General features: G+C 43.9%; 5 protein-coding genes across 5 annotated transcripts; 2 read left to right on the top strand and 3 right to left on the bottom strand.

The window, feature by feature from the left end:
* Positions 1–1,386: 1,386 nt before the first annotated feature.
* PCOAH_00005740 (Uncharacterized protein) lies at positions 1,387–4,758 on the top strand (the record flags this gene model as incomplete). The annotated part of the gene is made up of 1 exon (XM_020057385.1): positions 1,387–4,758. One exon carries the CDS (start codon positions 1,387–1,389, stop codon positions 4,756–4,758), a length of 3,372 nt encoding a protein of 1,123 aa, XP_019912985.1.
* Positions 4,759–5,431: 673 nt separating this feature from the next.
* On the bottom strand, positions 5,432–10,638 carry PCOAH_00005730 (Uncharacterized protein; the record flags this gene model as incomplete). Its single annotated transcript, XM_020057384.1, has 6 exons — positions 5,432–5,500; positions 5,634–5,734; positions 5,867–5,993; positions 6,106–6,247; positions 6,389–10,361; positions 10,578–10,638. 6 exons carry the CDS (start codon positions 10,636–10,638, stop codon positions 5,432–5,434), a joined length of 4,473 nt encoding a protein of 1,490 aa, XP_019912949.1.
* Positions 10,639–12,806: 2,168 nt separating this feature from the next.
* Positions 12,807–16,928, top strand: PCOAH_00005720 (Uncharacterized protein; the record flags this gene model as incomplete). The annotated part of the gene is made up of 1 exon (XM_020057383.1): positions 12,807–16,928. One exon carries the CDS (start codon positions 12,807–12,809, stop codon positions 16,926–16,928), a length of 4,122 nt encoding a protein of 1,373 aa, XP_019912922.1.
* Positions 16,929–17,455: 527 nt separating this feature from the next.
* On the bottom strand, positions 17,456–19,552 carry PCOAH_00005710 (AAA family ATPase; the record flags this gene model as incomplete). The annotated part of the gene is made up of 1 exon (XM_020057382.1): positions 17,456–19,552. One exon carries the CDS (start codon positions 19,550–19,552, stop codon positions 17,456–17,458), a length of 2,097 nt encoding a protein of 698 aa, XP_019912897.1.
* An 837-nt stretch (positions 19,553–20,389) lies between these two features.
* On the bottom strand, positions 20,390–20,908 carry PCOAH_00005700 (Uncharacterized protein; the record flags this gene model as incomplete). Its single annotated transcript, XM_020057381.1, has 1 exon — positions 20,390–20,908. One exon carries the CDS (start codon positions 20,906–20,908, stop codon positions 20,390–20,392), a length of 519 nt encoding a protein of 172 aa, XP_019912872.1.
* Positions 20,909–22,212: the final 1,304 nt, after the last annotated feature.

Genomic DNA, 22,212 nt, shown 5'->3' with positions numbered 1-22,212 from the left:
CCCACACACAAACACACAACCCCGGTGAGAACAAATTACCATCGTTCGAAGTGTGGAACCCTTAAGCAAGTCTTTCCTTCATGGCATATGAGAAATTCTACAAAAATTTTCCCCATGTGCATGCGTTTTTGTGTATATTCGCATGTGGCTTTTGCTGATCACTAGATGCCCATTCAGTTTTCTTCTTTCCTTTTTTGCCAATTTGCATTGTGGGAGGAGCCGGACAAGAAAGACAAAAAAAAAAAAAAGTTACGCACCGTAAATAAATGTCCACTTTAAGCTGCTATTTTTATGTTCCCTTTAGGTTAAGGTCCCTCCCAGTTATGTTCAACTGTTTTTTTTTTTTTTTTTTTTTCCTCTCTCCAAATATGCATGCCAGATGCGGCGGTCGTAATGTTCGGAAAAATCTGTTTCGCTGTCTTGTGTTTTTTTTTTTTTTTTTTTTTTCCTTCCACTGTTGCATGCTCGCGAAAATAAGGCAACGAAAGGAATGGAGGACAAGGCGAAATAAATTAATCCCAAAATGGTGAACGACCTGCCCACTTAACATTTTACAATCTGTCCTGAACAGCCGCAGTGCGAAAAAAGAACCCAAACGGGCTGGCAACAGATGCCCACAACATAACCAATTTGTGGCTTGCGTTTTTTTCCCTTTAGCCCTTCCTGGGTAACACCTCAGTACGCACACATGTGCATAAATAAATATACAAACAAGAAACGCACGGTTGAGTAGAAGGCTGACATACCGCTGCAAGCCAAAGCAGACGCAATCTAAGCGGTGTTAAGGGGTGACACGGTTGTCTTGTCTTATATTTTTTTTTCATTCTTCTTACCCAATTTTGTGAAATTTCAATTCGTCCTGTGTGAGCCTGTTTATCCCTAAATGGGGGGTGTGTACAGAAGTGTTCATTTATATGTGCCCCTTTTTTTTATCTGACCCTATCCCTTGTTTGTAGCCACCTGCCACGCTTCGTCACCTTCTCATTATCAACAAATACGACAATTTTTTTTTTTATTTTTTATTTCCTGTTTTTTTGGAAGGAGAGGGAGGCCAACTGACTCCTCACAAGATCATCCTTACATGTGTGACCATCTCGCTATTTCTTCATAATAGAAAGAGGTACTGCTGGACATCCCCCAGTTCTTCCGTTTACCCCCTTTTTGACGCGCTTGTGTGTAGTTACTTTTTCACGAATAATTGTATCCACAGCTTTTCCTATTCTTTTTTGGGAGGACATCTTATTGATCCATAGTTGGAAAGAAACCATCCCGTGAGGCGCCCCAGTACAGCGTACCGAATCTGCACACAACGGAGGTGTACGAAGTTACACGTTTTGCGAGCTGCTATATAGGTGCCCTTTTTTATAGGGAAGAACGCTAGACCCAATGAGTTATGAATGGTTGGATGCCCTCCAATGGAGAGGCAATAAAAGTGTGGAGTTTGGAAGGGAAGAAGAAAAGAGAACAAATTGCTATGAACTCATAAATGACAAAATTTTCGTATACAGATGTAACACATGTCTGCTGGTATTCACCTGTGTGCACTCCTTTTCAAATCATGTCTTAAATGAGAACCACCAAATAAAGCAACTGAACTCTCTGAAGAAGGGAAAGTATTTTAACTGCCTGAGGTGTAAGTACGTCTGTCTAAGCATCGCCAAAATTATAAGTCACATAGAATTGTACAACCACTGTCACAACATTCTGAGGAAAATAAAAAGAAACATGGTCTACAATGGAATTGCTTCCTGTTCATGCAAAGTAAAATGTTACACGTTTTATTCACAGAATAAGAATTGCCTCACTACTGGGGATCCTATCCTGGCCGAGTATGAAGGGGTCCCTAATTTTCAACCGATCGATGAAGGGGGCATGTGCCCTTATCAGGGTGATTCTTTTCAGGATGGAGATATAAACTTCTTTCCTAAGACGGGGGTGATACCTTCTAAGGAGCGTAACTTACTTTTGATGAGCCCCTCTAACGATCTCATCCCACGTTTTTCTTCTACCGACATCTGGAGGGATCATTCAGGGGAAAAATCCCTGAGGAGGAAAACGTTGGGATTTATTCTGAGCACCACGGGTGGGGCAGAATCTAAGGTACCCCCCAACGTAACAGATGCGGTGCACCACTCCCCTGCAGACATGAACATCGCCCCCATGCCCTGCAACCAAGTGGGAGAGCAAAATGAGCTGAACCCAATCTGCACGGACATAAACAAAATAAATGACTTCAACGCAGTTCTTCTAAATCTGGAAAAGCAGGAAAAGCAAAAAAAACAGAGCGTGAAGAAGGAAGAAAACAGCTGCAGCACGGATGCCACCAGAAACTTACTCCTGCACATTTACGAGAACAATTACCACTTTAACAGGATGAGCGGGAAGGATTCCTTCCACCATGACAACGATCATAATGAGAAAAGGTGTGATATTCTGCAGGAAACTGAAGGACTGTTGTTTTCCTCCCCCTCTGGCTTAAATAATGGTAGAACCTTTGTTGAGAAAAATTATGACCCCTTCAGGACCTACGCCTACAACCACTCCGAACAGGGCAGCTTCAGCTTATTCCCCAAGGAGGAGAATGCCATTATGGGGACACGCACAGGGGGGCATCCCCAAAGTGGGGTTAACAATCCGGACAGGAAAGACACAATCGGGACGAGTAAACCCTACAACGCTTTGCATGAAGCAGGCCCCCCCTACGTGAGCAATGGTGGAAGCACGAAAAACAACACTACACAAAATGGACCACCCAATTATGACCCGATTTTTAAGGACCACCACATATTGGATCAATTTCTCAGTACACAAATGGCCAATAAAATTGACCTAAATATGGAAGGCGAAATGGAAGAAGTAAAGAGTTCTTTTCTGCGATCCATCCAGAACAGCGCAAAAAAGCTAGCTGCGTTGGACACACTGTATCTGTATGAGCAGCAGGAGGGAGCATCCCATCTTTGCAGTGACCAACCTACTATGTATAGAAGCATGAAAGAGACACAAACAAGTGTTGAAGACCAGATCGACACTCACCCGAATGGTACACCTAGCGGAATGCATTCTCTGGATGAACAACAAATGGGTAGTTCCATCAACGGGGACAAAATCTCCCCCTCAGAAGAAGATTTAAAAAAATATTTTTGCAAAAATTTCCTTCCGCATATATTTGATTATCAGCCGAGAAGCATGGTTCCCACAAAGGGGGGGGTCGAAAGGACTGACTCTGAAAAACCCTCCAATGGGAAAGTAGACAAAATGATGGAAGATACACTCTGGGATGCTCGTCATGACATGAGCATGGTGAATGGCAACATTATTCATAATATGGCTGAGCGGAAGACACAAAATAGAGAACCCTTCACCGAAATGGAGTACCCTCCCAGGGGGGGAGCAACTGATGCAGCTCCGTATCTTACTCAAAGGATCGATGAGAATGGTCCGTTTTTGTCCTCTACATACTGGCAATCTCAAATGGATGAACTGAACAGGGTACCTTACAAGCACATGGATGGAAAGGGTAGGAAGGAGGATGCCGGGGGGGAAGTCGAACCAACCAACCAGCTGAGTTACATGAAGCACACGATCAGGGGAGGTGAACAGAGTGGAGATCCCCACGCTGCAAGTCCTTTTTCCTTAACAGATAGTTCATTAACATATATTAATAAGAAAAAAAATGAAAATGTCACCGAGGAAAGAGAAAAAAAGAACCAACTGGATTTACTAACCTTGTATCGTTTGCAGGGAGGGAGATCCCCTTATCCCAATGGTGATGGCAAAATGGAAGGCACCCATGCAGACGTGCAAAACAGGGAAGGTAATAAATTTCACCCCGAACTGAATAAAAACTCCCTCCCCTTTAATCAGCCATATGAAGATCTCCTTCAATATGGAAAGTGCCTCAGGGGGTGGGCAGCAGAAGAAGAAAATGGAAAAGAAGACAACCCCCTCAATAGGCATGACGGGCCCCTCAATTTTACTGCCACTAGGGGGGAAACGCACAGGGGGGTTGTAAATACAAACGCGCAAAATGACTCACCACGACAGGCAGTAGTAACAAAGCAGATGAACCAGTTGTGTGCCCCTTCTTCCAGCGGGTCTAACTTCAACATGAGACGTTTAAGCCTGCCAAGCAGACACACCTCAGTGAGCAACCCAACTAAAAACGCACCTTCCCGCACGAAGGAGGATATTCTGAATAGCATTTTCGAAGATCCCTCCGATGAGAGAAAGAACTCCAGGACGCCCAGCGAGACTGCCGCTTTGAATCAAAAAAGACAATCCTTTATCGACGAAATTGGGGAAATTAAAAAATCGATCGAAAAGGAAAACAAAAATAATAGACAGGTGAATATGACACACATAAGTCCTCCTTATGCACAGAGAATGGCACCTGCCATCCCTTTTCATGGAGAGAGGAGCAATTTTCCTAAAAACGGGGAGCCGAAGAAGCAGAGTTTTTTCCTTGGTAGTCGCAACAACGATGATAAAGGTGCCTACCCGGATTTTAAATCCATTCGGATTAATGACTCCCAGGGGGAGGGCGCCCATTCAGGGATCCCCGCTCAGAGTGGCCACTTCCACAACGGGTACTTCCAGAGCGGCCACTTAGACAACCACTTGGAGAACCACCTGGAGAACCACTTGGATAGCCGCCGAGACCACTTCAGTCGTGCCCACCAGGAAAGGAAGAAATCCACGGATGGGGAAAATGGCCAACCTTTTAGCTCGAATCTGTCCAAATGGCAGAGCAGAAGGTAACCAGGAAATGGTACCCCCACCGTATCACGCCCACTTGGCATTATATTATTTTTATGGCAATAATTTCTGACTCGTTTTTTCCGCTACCTCGACATGTTTTTTTTTTTTTGTTCGCTTCCCGACCATATAGGAAGCAAGCCGAATTTTACACACACGTATAATTAACGTAAAAAATGATCGAGCGGTTAACAAGCGATTCTTTTTTAAGTGACAATTAAATGTCTGAACAGTTGCACAAAAAAAAAAAAAAAAAAAAGTGATCATACTGCAACAATTTGTATGCTTAATTATGTAAAAAAAAAATTAAAAAAAATATCAATAAATGTAATCAGCCAAATGGGTCTTTTTCACTTAAGCGAAAAATGGTCCACTGGAACGGATGGAGGACAAAACACACAGTTTGTGGGTACATTCTTGACGGCTACCCACAACATGCACGTCACTGAGCCAATAAAAACAATTCGACGGAGCGACGAACCAAGGCGGTTCATGCTACACACTGCAAACACGTCAGAATTAAAAAAAAAAAAAACAGGTCATCAAAAAAGGAGGTGATAAAACGCATGTGGGTTTAATATTTTGAGTTAATTAAAAATGAAAAACGAGCAAGAAAGACACACACACAAAAAAGAGTGAATGGATGAGCGGCAAGCCACCAGGGAAGAGTGCCAAATCAGCGCACAGCTGGGTCTATTTCTGCCTGCTTTATCTGCTCCATGATGTTGGTGCACAGGATAGAAAGCTGCAAATGAAGGGGGGTTGACATAGAAAGTGTGACGACATGTGAATGGACAGGTCGGAAAAGCAGGGCACAGTACTCAACAGAGGAAGTATCCACCCTGGGGAAAGTTGCCCAGTGCAGAAGACCCCCATACCTCCTTCGTCTTCAAACTTTGGTACATGTGGTGCATCTCCACCACGTTATCCAGGAATTTATGTATAGCCCTTTTGAACTCGTTCTTGTAGTAGACGCCCTCTGCGGATGGGGAGGGGAGAAGTACAGTTTTGGTAAGGGGGAGCATGGTTGATCAGTTGCTCAGTTAAGAAGCTACATGGTTTGCCCACCACGCCGATATGCTCTAATTTGCTGCCCTCCACACAAAAGTACCTTTTTTCAAGACGAAGTGAATAAAGTTCAGGAGGCACTCGCAAAACTTAAAGTCGTATGGAGGAGCGCAGAAGGCCAGCGTCTTGATGATAAACAGTCTGATGAGGGCCTTGTCCAGCAGGGGAACCTAACGACGAAAAAAAATAAAAAAACAGAAGGCTCTAAAAACGGGTACTCCCCTACCCTTCCAAACAATTATTCACATGTATACAACAGCAGGCCCACTAGCACCCACTTACCATCGACTTGATCACGGCCACCACATAGCAAAACATATTTTCGAAGCGCACCAAATAGACGAAGAAGAGGATTAGGTTTTCCCGCAGCTCGACGAACTCTTGCAGGGATTCCTCCTTCTCGATTATATACGTGTACAGCTCCCTGTGGGGGGTGTAAATGGAAAAAAATAAGTGGGGGAAGACGGTGAAAAGGCGCATCAAAACGAGGTGAATGCACATACGGATTGGGGTCCACCAAGGAAGATGACTTTTCCCCGCTGCATATTTTAACCCCTTGCCTTACTTCAGAAAGTGCAGCGTGAGGTGCCGCTTCTGCGGGTACTTGTCGACGATGTACTTGAGTAAAATAAATTTCGGGTAAAGCAAATTAACGCGTGAAGAATTCACATGCTCATACACATTAATGTAGACATATCTGTAAATGAGAGACGCCGCCAAGTTGCTGTTCACTCGGGCTAGCAGTAGTTTGTCTTTCGTTGCGTCAGAGTAGTTCCCATGAATGATCTGATATATCTGGTATATTTCGTTTTGGGTGTATTTCAAAAAAGTGTTGTAAGTTAATCTAAATTTTTGAAACAGTCTGTAAAAATAATATTTTTTTTTTTTTTTACTTTTTGGATTTATTTTCAATTTTTTTTTGCTCCTAACGTTTTTGAAGATGCTGCTTTTTACTTCATCGCACGACATCACTTCGGTTCTCAGTTCGAGCATATCATCTGCAATGTTAGTTGCGTTTGAATTGTGCGGGTTGCAACTTTGCGGAGGGAACGTTTCGCTTGTGGGAGCCTTCTCCACTGGGTGTGTTGCTGGACCGTCTTCGTTCTTACCTTGTAGTGACTCACCATTGGATGCTGCATTTGCATCGCCACCCTTTTGGACTGCCTCATTTGGGGGCGGTCTCTTCCGATGCTCCTCTGCTGATCTATTTACCACCTCCGAAGCAGTTGCATTTTCCTGCTTAAGCTGCGCTTCCTCCTTGGCAGCTTCAACAGGGCTGTCCACATGAGCGGGATTACAGTTCTCTTTCCTTACGTTGGAACTTTGCTCCGTTACCAAAACGGGTGCAGGCACTTCCTCCCATTTGCGCTTCTCCAATTCGACATTATCCATTTCATGTTTCTTCATTTTCCTACCCGCCTGCACTTCACTGTTGCCCCCCGTGTAGCTGCTTCTCCTCTTCAGTATCGATTTTCTCTCTCCGGGTTCTTTTTTCACTTGGAAAAACTGTTCGTACGTTCTCTTACCCGTGGATTTCCCTGCTGCGCTGAGGCGTACGTCGAGATTTACTTCCGATGGGGTGTTCTCCTCAGGTGCCCCCCGCAGGTCCTCACGCTGTTCCTGCTGTTGCGTCTGTTGTTGTTCCTCCTCGTTGTCACTTCCCCCATCCACATCGTCACTTTCCCCATCCATGTTGTCACTTTCCCCGTCGACGCCGCCTACCGCACAAACAACATCATCGTAAATGTTGAAGTACGCCGCTGAGTACTTCCTAGAGGCGCCCTCCCCGCAACGCTTAAAGAAGGAAGCATAGTAATGATTGTAGACATACTCATAAGGAGAGTAAGTCGTTAGAAAAATGAGAACCTTCCCATACAGTTTATACATGTTGTTGGAAAAAAGGTCACTCCTGGAGACGTATATATTTATTGCATTGTTCAGGAAGACAATATCCCTCATATGAATTAAAGGAATTTTTTCCGCATAGATATTTATCCTTAGAAATTCTTTGTTGTAGTTGAAGTCTTCGTTTCCATATTGGGACGCTGACGGAAGGAGCAATTCACTAGCTGTGCTAGCTGCCTTTTCTGCGCTTTCTGTTTTTCCTGACTTCACCTCCACTTCATTACCTTCCGAATTCACATTAGATGCAAAATCGTCCGACTTGATGGAGCTGTAAATTTCGTTGCTCAAGTTTTTGCTGCTATCATTGGACACACTCGTTCTGTTGTCATTCATTTGGCTACCTTCATCATAAGCTGCGTTGCCTTTTTCCTTTCTTCCAATGTCTAGACTGCTTCCAAAGAGGCTATCCTCTCCAATGGAATTTTCCCCAATGGAATGTTCCCCCATTGGGTTATAAATTTCCTCTCCTTTTGAAAAAAGGGACTCCTCCTCCGGTGGACTACCTGGAAGAGATGGTCCTACAGAGGAGGCGTCATGTGCTTGTTCAGCAGTGGGTAATTCCCCACCCCTGCACACCGCCTCCAGGTTACTCCTATTGATGTTGGAAAAGTTCGAATTAAAATCCTCATGTTCTTCTCTCTCCTCAGGGGGGGTGAGATGCCCCCTCATATTGGTGCTCTCCCCACCGGGATCATCCTTCTTAGGAGTTGCTTTTCCCCTAAAGTGACGCCCCCCCCCATGGGAAGAAAACAAGTAGGTCGAGTCAAACAGAAGCAGCTTATTCCCATTGAAGATTTTCAGAACGTTAACTATAGCATCATGTAGAGAGACAATATCCGAATGGTTTATCTCCATGGAACCCTTATTCCTTGCCATGTATATATTTCTAAAGGTGCTATATAGACTGCTGTAGTTGTTTAGATTATTCACCCTGAAGGTTAGGAAGGTGATGCTGACTTCATTCTCTACAACCTTTGCGAAGTAGTTGTTACATATTTTGTGCAGATTTATATCCTTATACAGAATGTAGAGGGATAGAAACTGAGAGAGCCTCCTCATACTGTTGTCGTTGTTGTTCCTATACATGTACTCAAGGATCATCTGCGCATAGATGTAGGAATTTTCGCTCACACATATATTTTTGCATATCCTCAAAACAGCTTCTTCCTCTTCTGGTTCTTCCAAAACGAGAAATCTTTGAATTTCTTCACTTACTCTAAGGGTAAATACATTGAAGTTACTCGTATACGTGGCTATGTTACTGCTTTCCTCATCGTCGAAGTAGTATTTGTTCACATAATCTTCATACAGGCAAGAGAGGAAGGGGTCTAAATATCTGTCCTCATACAACTTTAGTATCTCCTTCACTACGTACTTGCTGCTCAGTATCTTCCAGTAGAAGGGGGGTGGCTTCCATGCATACATGTCTCTATACTCATCCATGAACTTTAGCAACTTACTCGTTTCGTATTTTGTCGACAGAAAGTCACACAGCGCTTTGTAGAGGTGTTGCAAGTCGCCCCTTTGTTGGAGGGCCTTTCTCCTTTTCTGGCGACGTTTCTGCCGCTTCTCTTCACGCCTTCTTTCCCGCTTGGCTGCACGTTCTCTGTCCACCTCACTTGGGTCATACATTCTCTCATAATGAACAGGGTGATTCTTCCCGGGGGAGATTCTCACATGCTCATGGAAGGGACCATGTCCCTTTGTATGACTGACCACCCCTTCTACACCATAACATTTTCGCCTCCTCTTCAAGTGAGCATTTCTCTCCATTGGGGGAGACTCCCCGATGCTCCTTCTGACGCGCTTCTCCCTCTTCAGATGGTTCTCCCTCGTCAGATGGTTCTCCCTCTTGGGGTGATTCTCCTCCTGCGCAAAGTTGCCCTTCGGGTCCTCCTCATCGCTGTATATCCACCGATAATACGCATTATCAAATTGGTCGAGTACTATAACATCTTCCCCTTGGGCGTTTTCCCCATTGTTGCCATTTGACGGAAGGAAGAAATTGTTATAATAGCAAAAGAGGTAGTTAATATATTTATTTTTCGACTCCAACTTGTGCATGGCTTTTTTTACTTCTCCATTTGGTTGTCCACCGTGATAATTCTGTGATATGTATTTCCTCTTCCCTTGTGTAATTTTCTTCACCAACTTATACACTTTTTTTCTTGCGTTTATTTCTTTTTTTTCTTCGTCTTTTTCATTTTTCCCTTGCTTTTTCATAAAATAATCCAGCTCGTTTAAGTATTCCGTTAGGGTTAGGCACAACCAGGAGTAGCCAACGTAGTTGTCTATCAGTTTGTTAAGCAGCAGCTTGTTTATGTTTTTTACTATTATGAAATCTTCATCCTCAAATTGGTAGTTTAGCGTCGTTTCACTTCCGTCGGGGGAGGCACTCCTCCAGGGGGGTACTTGCGTCGTCGCCGCAGCTGATATAACTTGTGCTGCCTGTGCTGCTTGCCCCCTTTGGCTTCCTTTCGCTTTACCTGCCCTTTCGGCATTTTCGTAACTTTTCACAAAATCGAAGTTGTCATTCTTGACGCAGAAGAAGAGGTAGGAGCAGAGCCTTTTCAGAATGGGAAATATATCCTCGTCCAGAATTGCGTCCGTCTGTTTTAGGAAGTCGATTCCCTCTAGGAGTGTTAAGTGTGAAATGGGGGGGAAGACACAAGTGAATACCAAAGAAGCTACAAAACGGGATAGAGGGGAATACACTCCACATGCACACTATATGGATGGTTCTCAAAAACGCGGACTGCGGAAGGAACGTTAGTTGGCACATCGCTTAAATGGATCGCCTTCCCACCCCTGCTAAGATGGACGTATCAGACGGATCACCAAGTGGTTACCTTTAAACTGCTCGAAGGAGCAGTTACTTAGTCCTATGCAGTTGTTCTTATTCCTCTTCATGGTGACATCTTTTCAATGGACAGCAGACGTCTTTAGGGTGCACCGAAGCAAAAGCTCAGTGTCCTCCCCGTGGTGCATACACCTATGTTACAGTGGTCCAAACAAGTTGTCTTTTCTCCCCCAAGTAATAACCACACGGTGACATTATATTTGTTCCCTATGCATATACGTCCTGTTGGTTAGGAGAATCCAAACGGTTGTAGCCAAATCAGGTTCGTACCTTCATACATATGTATGCGTACGCATGGGGAGGCCATTGCTGGATGTTTAAAAAGGGAACGCACTCCACGAACGAATGTCTACCAACGTGGCACACCTTTTTGAGAGAAATTAATTCAGCCCAAAATATGCTATGCATGCGTTGGGATGATAATATGCACACAAACGGGGGTATGCCCAAATGGTAACTAAATATGTAACGTTACAAACGAAAGGGGTTAATCATATCGCTCGGATAATCGTGTCCACCTACCCCCACAAGTAGATCGTTTCGGCACCTATAAAGCGCTGCGCGACATACGGTGCTACACAAACAGGGCAGAGGCACCCGGGTGGGTGAAACATCCAACCCTTTTAAATTCAGCAAACAAAACGAAACAAATTTGGAAAAAAAAAAAAAAAAAAAAAAAAAGTCCTAAAGGCCACTTGCCAAAATTGTTCAAGTGTAAAGTTCACACCAAAGGGGGGCACAAAATGTGCGAGAGTATTTTCAATTTTTCCCCTCCCCACCCGCGCCGCAAAGCGTATGCGCAGATATAGCACGCATGCACGGTTAGGACTTTGCGCGGTTAGGACATTTGCGCGGTTAGGACATTTGCGCGGTTAGAACGTTTGCGCAGTTTGGCACTTCCCCACTGGCCGCGTGGCATACTCCGTCAATTGGCATATTCTCCAAGTGCACATTTAAAAAAAAAAAAAAAAAAAGGACGCCAAAATGCCCCCAGGAAATACACCCCCCAAATTGGAGGCAATTTTCCTTTTATCCAATTTGCACATAAAACGCAAAATGGAAAATGCGGCCGAAAAAAAAGCGCGCGTTTAGACTAAATGGGAGAAAATATTCTTTGGCATTTTTTCCCACTCTGCATAACCATTCACCCATTCATCCATTCAGCGTTTTTTTTTTTTTTTTTACAAAATTGGATGTGTACGCAGAGGGAAAATTGTTCAACGCAAAATCGCGAACGGGAAAATTATCACCCTCGATTTGGTCACTTTTTTTTTTTTTTTTCCATTCTGCCATTTGGCTGATGAGCCGTTTCGTCAGATTGTCGCTATTCGCTTGTGTTGTTTCGGCGCGTTGTCATTTGTTTCTCCGCCTGTCCACTTCGAACGGAGGGAAATACCATGCATATGGTCACATGGTTACATGGTTACATGGTTACATGCTGACCGATTGGCAACCTTTTTAACTCCTTGTGGCCACTCGAAATACTGTTACCATTTCGATTTCCTGTCGGAAAAAAGGGGAAGGGGTATTTTCTGAGGGACGCAACCGGGCGAACATGTTTCCCCCCCCCGATTTTGTCCCTCTTCCTTTACTTTCAAGTGACGCATGCGTATCGCCAAATGGGAAGTTTTGTCCCTCCCATCAGAACTGTTTCACTTTAGATTAAAGCGCGCATGTGTGCACATATTTGTATGTATTCATATTATGCTAATGTTCCTTTGCGTATGCGCTGGTATGTACACACCTTTTTAAAGCGTAATACCAATGATGTTTTGTTTCCCCGTTAATGTGTCAATTTTTTTTTTTTTCTCAACTTACTTTTTTGTGTGACTACTCTGCTTCGTCCTACCGTTGGGGCCACTGCTTTTTGTTTCCACGTGGTAGTGAACTAGTCCTATCTGCGCGTCTTCTCGTCGGTGAGCCCATCAACCTTTTTTTTTTTTTTCGATTCTTTTTTCCAACTTTGCAAACCGTGAAAAGTCTTTTACCTATGTGTACAGTGCATCACCCAGGTGTAAGCAACCCACGATAACCATTTGCCAATCTTGCATTGTTCACTTCTGCCGTAAAGTAGTTACTTCGTTTTCCACCCTGCCTGTGCCTACATTTTGAAGGGAGAACTGCACCAAGAATTGACGAAAAATTGGCATGGGTCGTATACCACATTAAAGACCGCACTGTTGATCACGTCATCTACACCCAACTGAGTATAGAACAAATGGGCACCACAAACAACTTGAACGACGTGCACAGCGCAAGCGGAGTAGGCTACATAAACAAGTACGATGTGCAAAACTATGGTAGTGTTCCCAATATGGAAAGAAGCAAAAGGGAGTACCTCCCCGTTGGTAACCCAAACATGGAGGTCTTTCATTCGCTGAAGTATGAAAATAATATTTACATGAATCCAGGGGAAGGGGGGAACATTCCTACGGCAGAACCGTTCGTTACGAATAGCCCAAGTGATAACTGCAGTGATACGCGCAACGTGGATCCCCCGCACACGGTGGACGGCCTCTTCAGCGCCAACAAATATAAAGTGAAAAAAATAAAAGAGACGCACAGCATCAGTGCAGACTACACGCAGAAAAAAAACTTAACCAGCATCCTTCCTTTTGGGAAAATTATGGAAGAATACGAAATAAAAAATTTGTATCCTCAAAGCAAAGTGCAAGAATTGTATAACCATCAGAATGTGTATGAGGAAAGGGGGAGGTATAATTTGATGCCCCTAAATGGGAATGTCGCTAATGGGACTATGAGAAAGGACCTCAGTGTGGATTCCTCAGATGGGTCTTCCCCCTATTTGTCGAAAGGTAGTACTCTACTATATGGTGGACAGTACACGTACGGGACGAACGTCGACTCGAGTAGCTTTGGTGCTCCGAACGGGGTGAAGGAGAGGCACATCCCTGCGGTCACCTCCGGGCAGGTCGGCCAAATGGGCTACACCACAAATGGAATGGACCCTAACGTTAACAGAGTGAATCAGGGATTGCCCCTCCAAGTGACGCCGAACGAGCAGGTCCAAATGAACCAAGCAGGAACGGGCCACCCAGGAGAGGAAACCATTCAAAGGGAGATGCAAAACATGAAAGCAGGAGAAAAAGAAAAAGTCGGGGTACCCCCTCACAACGAGTGGGAACAGAACGAACAGTACACTCAAAACAACCTACTCGAAATGTACGACCATAAACAGAATAAAAAAGTGATCTACTATGCTGTGAAGAATCACTACGACCCCACCAAGGAAATGCACAAAAAGGAAAAGGAAAAGGAAAGAGAAAAGGGGAACTACCCACCGGATCGGAACAACTTATACCAAAATGACATATACGACTATTTGCTGCATCATTATGAAAAAAATTACAAACACATTTTTGACGGCAGATATATGGACCAGGCAGTTTTTAAGGGAGAACCGAAGGAGTTTCTAGCCAAGCAGACAGATCCACCACATAGCATCTCACCTGATGGAAACAAAAGTAGAGACAACAGTGGGACATACATCTCAGGGGGGACACTCAACGCAAAAAATGATCATAACGATGGTGATCAGGTCAATTCGAAAGGGAAAAATGGAAATGCCATTCCTCGTGGCGGTGAAGAGGGAAATCAAAACAACCTCGCAGAAGGGGTAATATCGGATAAACTTAAAGGAACCCATCTGTGTAGTAAGAACAACTACAGTGTAGACGTAAACACGATGGAGGAGGTGACCCCCCTAAATGGAAGAGAAGACAACACATATCAGAGCAACGTCGAGATTTCCAACCTGTGTGATGAGGACGCCATGGATTTATATAAAAATATCGGCGAGGTGTACACGTCCAGGCCGAAGTTGTTTGTGTATTCTGTGAAGGAAGGCACGGGGGGGGAAAGACAACCCATGGGGGGAAGTACCATCGATGAGGTTGTGCCCAGAGTGGAAACCCATCTCAACGATCTGCCCCTCCAAATAAATAAAGAAATGAAGAAAATTTTCAACCGAATGAAGCATAAAAACACAGTTGTGATAAGCAACGTGGGGGTCAAGACGGGATCTTCCACCTTCTCCAATCACATCCTAAACAGCACCCAGGAGCGGGGCTTCTTCGGGGGAGCGGCCGACCAGAAGAACTGCATCTACGCGCATGTCATGGCTAGCCCGAACAAAATCAACTACGTCTATTTGGACTATAATTTGATGCTCCGGGGGGGAAGAAGCAAGAGTGGGGATAGGATCAAACGGGGTGATAGAATGAAACGCCATGATAGTGTCAAGCGTGACCGTAGAAGCAGGAGCGTCGGGAGAAGCAGTTGTGGGGATCTACCCAACGGAGTAAATACACTCATCGCACTTTCGTTTTACCTCTCAAACATCATCATCTTTCACATTAACAGGGAGAGCTGTTCGAAGGCGTTCGGTCTGTTGGCACAGTACTACGATGTGGTGAGGCATATTAAGGAGCATTTGAAGCGGAGAAGGGAAAAGTGCGCGAAGGAGGAGATGGGAAAAGACGTGTGGGGGGCGAGCAGAAGTGGAAGCAAAATCGATAGCAAAAGTGGAAACAGTGGGCATAGAAACAGCCTCAGCCAAAGCGACGAAAACTATGACGAGGACAACAACTTCAGCGTCCCCTATTTCGTGTTCGTGTTGCGGGACACGACCCTGGGGAGGCAATCCGGGGCAGACATGCGGGAAGAAGACGGACCGAGCAAATTACCCTCAAGGAAGTCTCTCACGAAGGAAGTGGAATCGAAGAAAATAAGCCATAATGTTCCCCCCACGGGCGATGTTCAAAGCGCACACGCACAACAACTGTTGGAGCAACTAATCGAAACGGTGCAAAACCCAGTGGTGCAGAAAAAGGTAAAGTATCTACTAAAATTCCTGGCGAAGAAAAGTCTGTTCCATTTACCCCCCCCGAAGGAGAAATACAAAGAAGAATATGCAATACAAATGAGTAAAATCAAAAAAGACATTTTCATAAATGGAAAAAATGTAGAAAACATGTACCCCAACAATGGGATATACGTGTATAAGTATCTAAACATGCTGACCTACACAATTAATAGGGGGATGTTTTACACGCCCAATTATTTGAAAAAAAAAATGGAAAGTTGCGAATGTAAGACGTTACACAATGTATTGACGGATAATTTCCTCTTCCACGTCAGGAGAAGAATAGAAAATAAACTTCCCATGAAGCCTAACCTATTCCTAACCCTAATCAATGACATAAAGATAGAATTCCTCCTCAGCTTCGAAACCCTCTGCATAGGCAATACAAAGTTGAAAAGGAAGTATAAAAATAAACTCTGCCAGAATATTGATGTGATTGTACTGAAAGCCTATAAAGAGAATATCGCCTTCAGCTGCTTCACCTTTTTTAACATTATAGATAAGAAAATTAGCAAGCTTCAAATATATAGCAAAATTGACAGACGGAAATATGACCACTTTGACCAGCTCAGAAAAGACATAGAAAATATTAACGATGGGTCTATTGACAATCTTATATACAATGAGATTCTTGGGATAAAGAAGGAGGAAATTCTCACCCACTTTATTAAGACTTACTATAGCGGGTTTGCTGCAAGGAAGGGCTTATCCTTCGTTAAGGGCGAGGAGGAAAATGAAGGGGAAAACCAGCATATATATCATACCCCTTCTGGGGGACCTACCAAAGCGATGAAAAAGAACAGCTACAATTCCGATTCGACTGTCGACCCGGGTCAATTTGCGGACCCATTTAATCACCAAAGAAGTCGAAGAAGTGTCAGCGGGGTTCGCCTTTCTCATATGCATACCAGTGCATCCTCCACATTGCTACGCAGGGGAAGCCGCCACCACAGTGAGAAGGCATTCCACAGGGGAGAAAGCTTATCCTCAAATGGGAAACAGTCCCCCAATTATGGAGCAAAAAAGCATGCCCAGGGGAATAAGTACAAATCGGTTGAACATTCCCATAGGGGAAATGATTCCTCGCATGAAAGCTCAGACGAAAGTCACCACCAGAAAGGTCCAAAGGACGCCGCCGATGGTAGACGGGGGAAGAAGCCCTCCAGGAAGACTCTCCACAAATTCAAGTCCGACGTGGGATTGCAAAACGAACGAAAGGTAAAAATGATCCAGGAACTCCAACTGGGGGACGATAAAATATCAAAGAAGTACCACAGTGTTGATTATAAGAATGCACTTTCGGGGTACGTTCACCAAAATGAGGGGAGCGAATCCAATTCGGATGAGCCATCCAATCATGGAGGGGCGCCTTCCCAACACGCCGGGGTGCAAACCTGGCCAAACACAACAGAACGAATTAACAAGCAGGAAAAACAACGCCAAAAGAAGAGATAAGCTTGACGGAGGGGAAAAAACACTCAGCGAGAGTAACATCACCTTCGTGAGGAAAAGAACCTCCACCGCATTTCTGCACGGCCAGGAGAAAATACAGTTCATCGAGGGGGTGCCACTCGATCGATTCTGAGGGAAAAAAGAAGAGCAGTTCTTTTCCCAAGTAGTGAGAAGACGGAGGCCGTTGCACGTTGCTTCACCGATTTGCATTTCTTTTTTGAATCTTCCGCTTTGCACTCACCCCGGTGAGCAGCGCCATTACTCACGTGGAAAACTTTCTCCACGCATTAGTAATCCCCCTTTTGTTGTGCCCCCCCTGGTTTGGGCGCACCGTAATACAAACCGCTTTTATTTTTTTGTCTACTTTAAAATATTTAAATGTTCGGATGATGGTGGGGTTAAAAGGGGCCAACAAAAATTGCCCCATACGGTTTATGTGATGAGGGTTAAAAAGGGACCCTTTGCTGGAGATAAAACTCCTCCTTTGCAAAGGTAGCCATGGATTACACACACACATATACGCATGCACATCATAGCGCACCATGCTTCTGACTCCACTCATCATAATCGAAGACGCACTTGTAGGAGGTATTCACCTGTGACATGGCTTTGATAAAATCGTCGTACCGGATGGCCCTAAAGATAGACGTGTTTGGTATGTTCTCGATCCCGTTGTACTGCTCCACAGCATCATCATACACGTATTCGTAACACTTTGTGCACAAGTGGTAGATGTCACTTCCATTCCAATTGTGTAGCTTATGCGAAATGGAGTCCAACTCACTTTCACTCATTTGGAACCCAGAATGTGTGTGCTTGGTTATGATATAGCGTATTTGTTCCTTCCTTGCTTGTAAATCTGGAAGGGGAATATAGACTCTCTTGTTGAACCTCCTCAGTGCAGCGTCATCGATCATGTCTGGTCGATTGGTTGCCCCGATAATAACAATGACGGCGTCCTTCTTCGTATTAATACCATCAATCATTTGTAGGAGCTGGTTTTTTATCCTTATAGTTGTATCGTCTTCGTCTTTTTTACGCATCCCTAGGATGGAGTCTATTTCGTCAAAAAAGAGAATAGATGGGTTGTCCACCTCTGCACATTTGAACAGACAAGTTATGATTTTTTCCGTCTCTCCAATGTACTTGCTAAAGAGGGATGACGTACTTACATTATAGAATGAGCATCTACAGTGAGAGGCCACCCACTTTGCAATCATCGTTTTTCCTGTCCCTGGGGGACCAAACAGTAGTATCCCCTTCGCAGCTCTATTCAACCCAGTAAATAAATCAGGTCTCAAAATAGCATTCACAATTTTGTCCTTTATAATTTTCTTAATATCGTACAGTCCAATTATGTCTGACTCTTTCACATGTTCGTTGGAACTCATTTTCATGCTCAAGGCGTAACGTAAAACGTTGATTTCTAACCCTTGATCTATCAGGTGTTGATATACCTCTGGAATGTCTTCACATCCATCTTTCAAGTCATCCCCATTTTTTTTATGACTCTTCCTCTTTTCATCCTTCTTGTCATTTGTCCTGTCCAGACGACATCCTATTCGGTAATCATTCATGTGAGACTCTTCATTACTTTCACTTTGTGAACTCCCGGAGAGGTTTCTACTTCGTCTTCTTTTTGAACTGATATCGTTATACGCTTTAATGGCTTCTTCGTTCTTTTCGTTTTTTCTTTTAATCAGTATGTCGAATGCATTGGAAAAGGCCTCCTTGCGTTTTGTTTTTATGGGGGAGTACAGATCCTCTATTTTCTTCTCCTTGTCGGTGGTGGTTATGCTGCTTTTCTTTCCCTTCCACGTGGTTTTCCTCACCGACGGGAGGGAGCTGATGCCACGTTTGGCGTCAGATATTTGGTTTTTTTTCTTCTGCTTGATTTTCCTCACCGAAGCGTTGGACCTTTTCTCGACGGCGTCCCCTCGGGTGAGTTTTCGAAAACCGTTCTGGTTGTCACTCTGGTTTGCGCTTTGATTACCACTTTCGTTACCGCTTTCGTTTTCATTTTTCCGTTTCGCTTTCTCCCCCTCCTCCCTCTTCCTCTTCAGCGCCTTCGGCGTGTAAATATCGTCGTCACTAAAGTCTGCGCTAACCCGCACGTTCTTCTCCTTGCTAACCTTCCTCTGCTCTACTCCCTCCACAGGGTACGTCTGGTCAGCCTCGTTGGCTTCGTTGGTTTCGTTCTCCTCCTCTACCGTTGCTTCCCGCGTACTGTCTCCCCCCTGGGGTGTTCCCCTCTCGTGGTACACCTTAACAAACAGCGGGTCGAAGTTCATAAAGTTCTTTATGTCCACCGCCTGCACGCCGCTGGCAAAGTTGGGATTCCCCTCAAGTTTACTTCCCACATTGTCTACTACATCTGTCCTCCTGAGCAAATCTATGACCTCGTTATACGTCTCATGGTCTGAATAATTTTCAAAAATGTTACTGTGTGTATTTGTAAAGATGAAGTCATTCGGGTTGACTTCTCCCTTGTTACGCAGATCATCTTCACTTGATTCTGCATCACACCATATGTCGTTTATCATCATATCCTGCAGGCACTTCCTCTCCTCCTCCCGCATTTCATTGTAGAGGAGTTCTTCCCAGATGGCTCCTCCGAAATTTTTCATGGTGCCTTAACGGGATGCTCTACGGGGTGTTATGTATATTTTTAGGCTTTACTGTGCAACGATAAGGGGAGACTCCAAATCGGTAGGCATAAACCAGAGTGGTCCCTCCGACGTCGCGTCTCTTAGAAGTTACCTTGTGGGAGTTAACCTGGTCTACTTCGCTGCCTCGGCAGGTGCGTATTTTATTGACTCCCCACCCGAGCCTTCAACACAAATGGCGTTGCTCACGCCACGGCGGAAAGATGGAGAAGCAATCCTGCCCACCAGTTGGTGTGCATTAGTGGACCTTCTCCTTCGGGGGAAGCAACACACGAGAATGCTTCATTTTGTTTTATTTATTTTTACTTTTTACGATAACTACTGTGCGGGCATTTTCGCCATTGGCATCCACACAATGCCATCGCACCTTTACATTCTTAAGAAGTTTTACGAACATAAAATGGGGGAAATAAAAAAGGGGTAAAATTACGAAAAAAAAAAAAAAAGGATAGGCTTGGGGTTTAAAAAAAAAAACGGAAAAAAAGGATAACCCGGGGAAATAATTATTGACAAATGGCAGCAAAGTGTAGCGCCGCCAAGAAGAACAAATCAGGCCATCTCAAATGTGCAGCAAAATGCGCATGACGATGCTGCAAATAGAGTAGCCAAATTGGATGATAAAAAAAAAAAAAAAAAAGCGGGTGAGCGGCGTGACCAGACAAAGCGGTTAAGCCGAGCACGGTAAATCAAACCGTTCTTGGGGGGAAAACAAAAAAAAAAAAGGGAAAACTTGCATGTGCACACTTATGTGTACATTTCCTTGTAAGAAATGACATTTACCAATTGTGACAATAAATTCTAGAAAATGTACATGTACATGCTGTCGAACTCGCGTACGTAGGTGTACACCTTCTTGACCACCACGTACTCTTCCTCCAGGTCACCGAAATCGGATTCTTCATCATTTCCCATGCGAACGATGTTGTTATTTAAAATGTTGGGGAAGTATTTTGAATTCAGGAGGGCCCTATTCAACATGCTGCTATTCCTGTAGGCGAGAGCCCTATTCGTGCTCATATTATTTGCCCTGAAAAAATGGCCCCTTTCCGATACAGGAGTGTTATCATAAAATTTGCTGAACACACCAAGAGGCTTCTCAAAGTAACTCATTAGTTTGTTCTTCGTGTACAGATTGGATCTGTTTTCCAACGCGGTAGCATATTCCTTGGGAGTTCCTACGTTGTAGTTTTTTATTGCATTGACCAGGGTGCATTTCTTTGTGTACTTCTTCAATTCGTTTTCTTCATCCTTACGGAAAATAAAAAGCAGGGGGCTGAATTTTTTCTTAAGAATTTCGAAATTTTCGTACTCCTTCATTTTTCCTTATGTACACAGAGGAAGAGGGCAAAGTTTGGTTTCTTCTCCGGAGGTTTCAGATGGCGCGCTCTGCGGTTGCCGTTGCGGTTGCTATGTATTGGTGGGTTATTTTAAAGCGGGGGTGATCAAACGGGGAAACACCATCTCACACATGCCTGCGAGAGATACTTCACCGGAAGGTGTAATCGCTTAGGGGTGAGGAAAAAAACCTACTGCCTTGGTGAGACGAAGTTCATACGGACAAAAGTTGTAAAATGAGCAAACATCTACGTAAAGGTGGCAGGCATGTACGTGGCATGTGCCTACGGAGCGGAAAGCTTAAAAGGGAAGAACTTAATTTAAGGCGAAATTTTACAACTGCTTAAAAAACAAAATCAAAATCGACATTAAAATCCACATCAAAAAAATCGACGTCAAAATGGAAGTTAAATTCAAAAACTTAAATCAAACCTTGAAGGGAAGAAAAATAAAAACAAGTTGCCATCACAGCACGTATACGTACGCAACACATATGTGTAACTCGCCGTTCTAGTATTCGCCAGCACGCAGAGAAGTTGGCCTCTAATTTTTTTTTTTTTTTCACAACAGGTGTGTTGGTTAGGAGGTGCAGGCAGCCATATATAAAAATGGAAAAGGCTTACACAGTGTGCGCTCTACATCAGGAATGTCACGCGTGATGGTTGCTCATGTGTGCTTACTCAAGAAAATTCATTCGCATTTTTCTTTTGAACTTCCACCAGGGAATCCGTTTTTATTCTTTACCTAGTTTTAAAGGAGGAACCATTTGATGGTTCCTTCAAACGGGTGACTTGCCGCTGCATTTTTTTTTTTTTTTTTTTACAAGTTTAAAAAAAAAAAAAAAGTTGTAAAAAAAGCTAGCTTTTATAATTCTTTAAAAAAAAAAAGAAAGGAACTGTCGATGTGCAACTACTGTTGTGAGAGAACAATAAATATAGAGTGTGCCAAAATTGCATTTAAGGAAAAAAAAGGGAAGCTATATATACACTCACACATATGCACACAACTGGCTACATTTTTCGGCCCTCGATTTATTTAAAAAAAATGGAAGCGGACTGATGCGCACTGCCGGGTTGCAACTTTCCGACCAATCTGATATATGCTCACTTTTTTTTTTTTTTTTCTAAAATTTGTGAAAAAAAAAAAATAATTAAAAAGAGGGGACTGACTCAAACATACTTTGTTCGATCTTACACCACACATGGAAAAGCGCATTTCTCTTGCCAACCTCACTGTGAAAGCGGTAGAACAGCGGAGAAGCAACGCGTAGGGGAATGGCACACTCT

The sequence above is a fragment of the Plasmodium coatneyi genome, chromosome 3, assembly GCF_001680005.1.
Source record: "Plasmodium coatneyi strain Hackeri chromosome 3, complete sequence".
Classification (NCBI taxonomy): Eukaryota; Apicomplexa; class Aconoidasida; order Haemosporida; family Plasmodiidae; genus Plasmodium; species Plasmodium coatneyi.
Note: the sequence above shows the minus strand (reverse complement) of the source record. Positions and strands in the feature narration are given on the sequence as shown.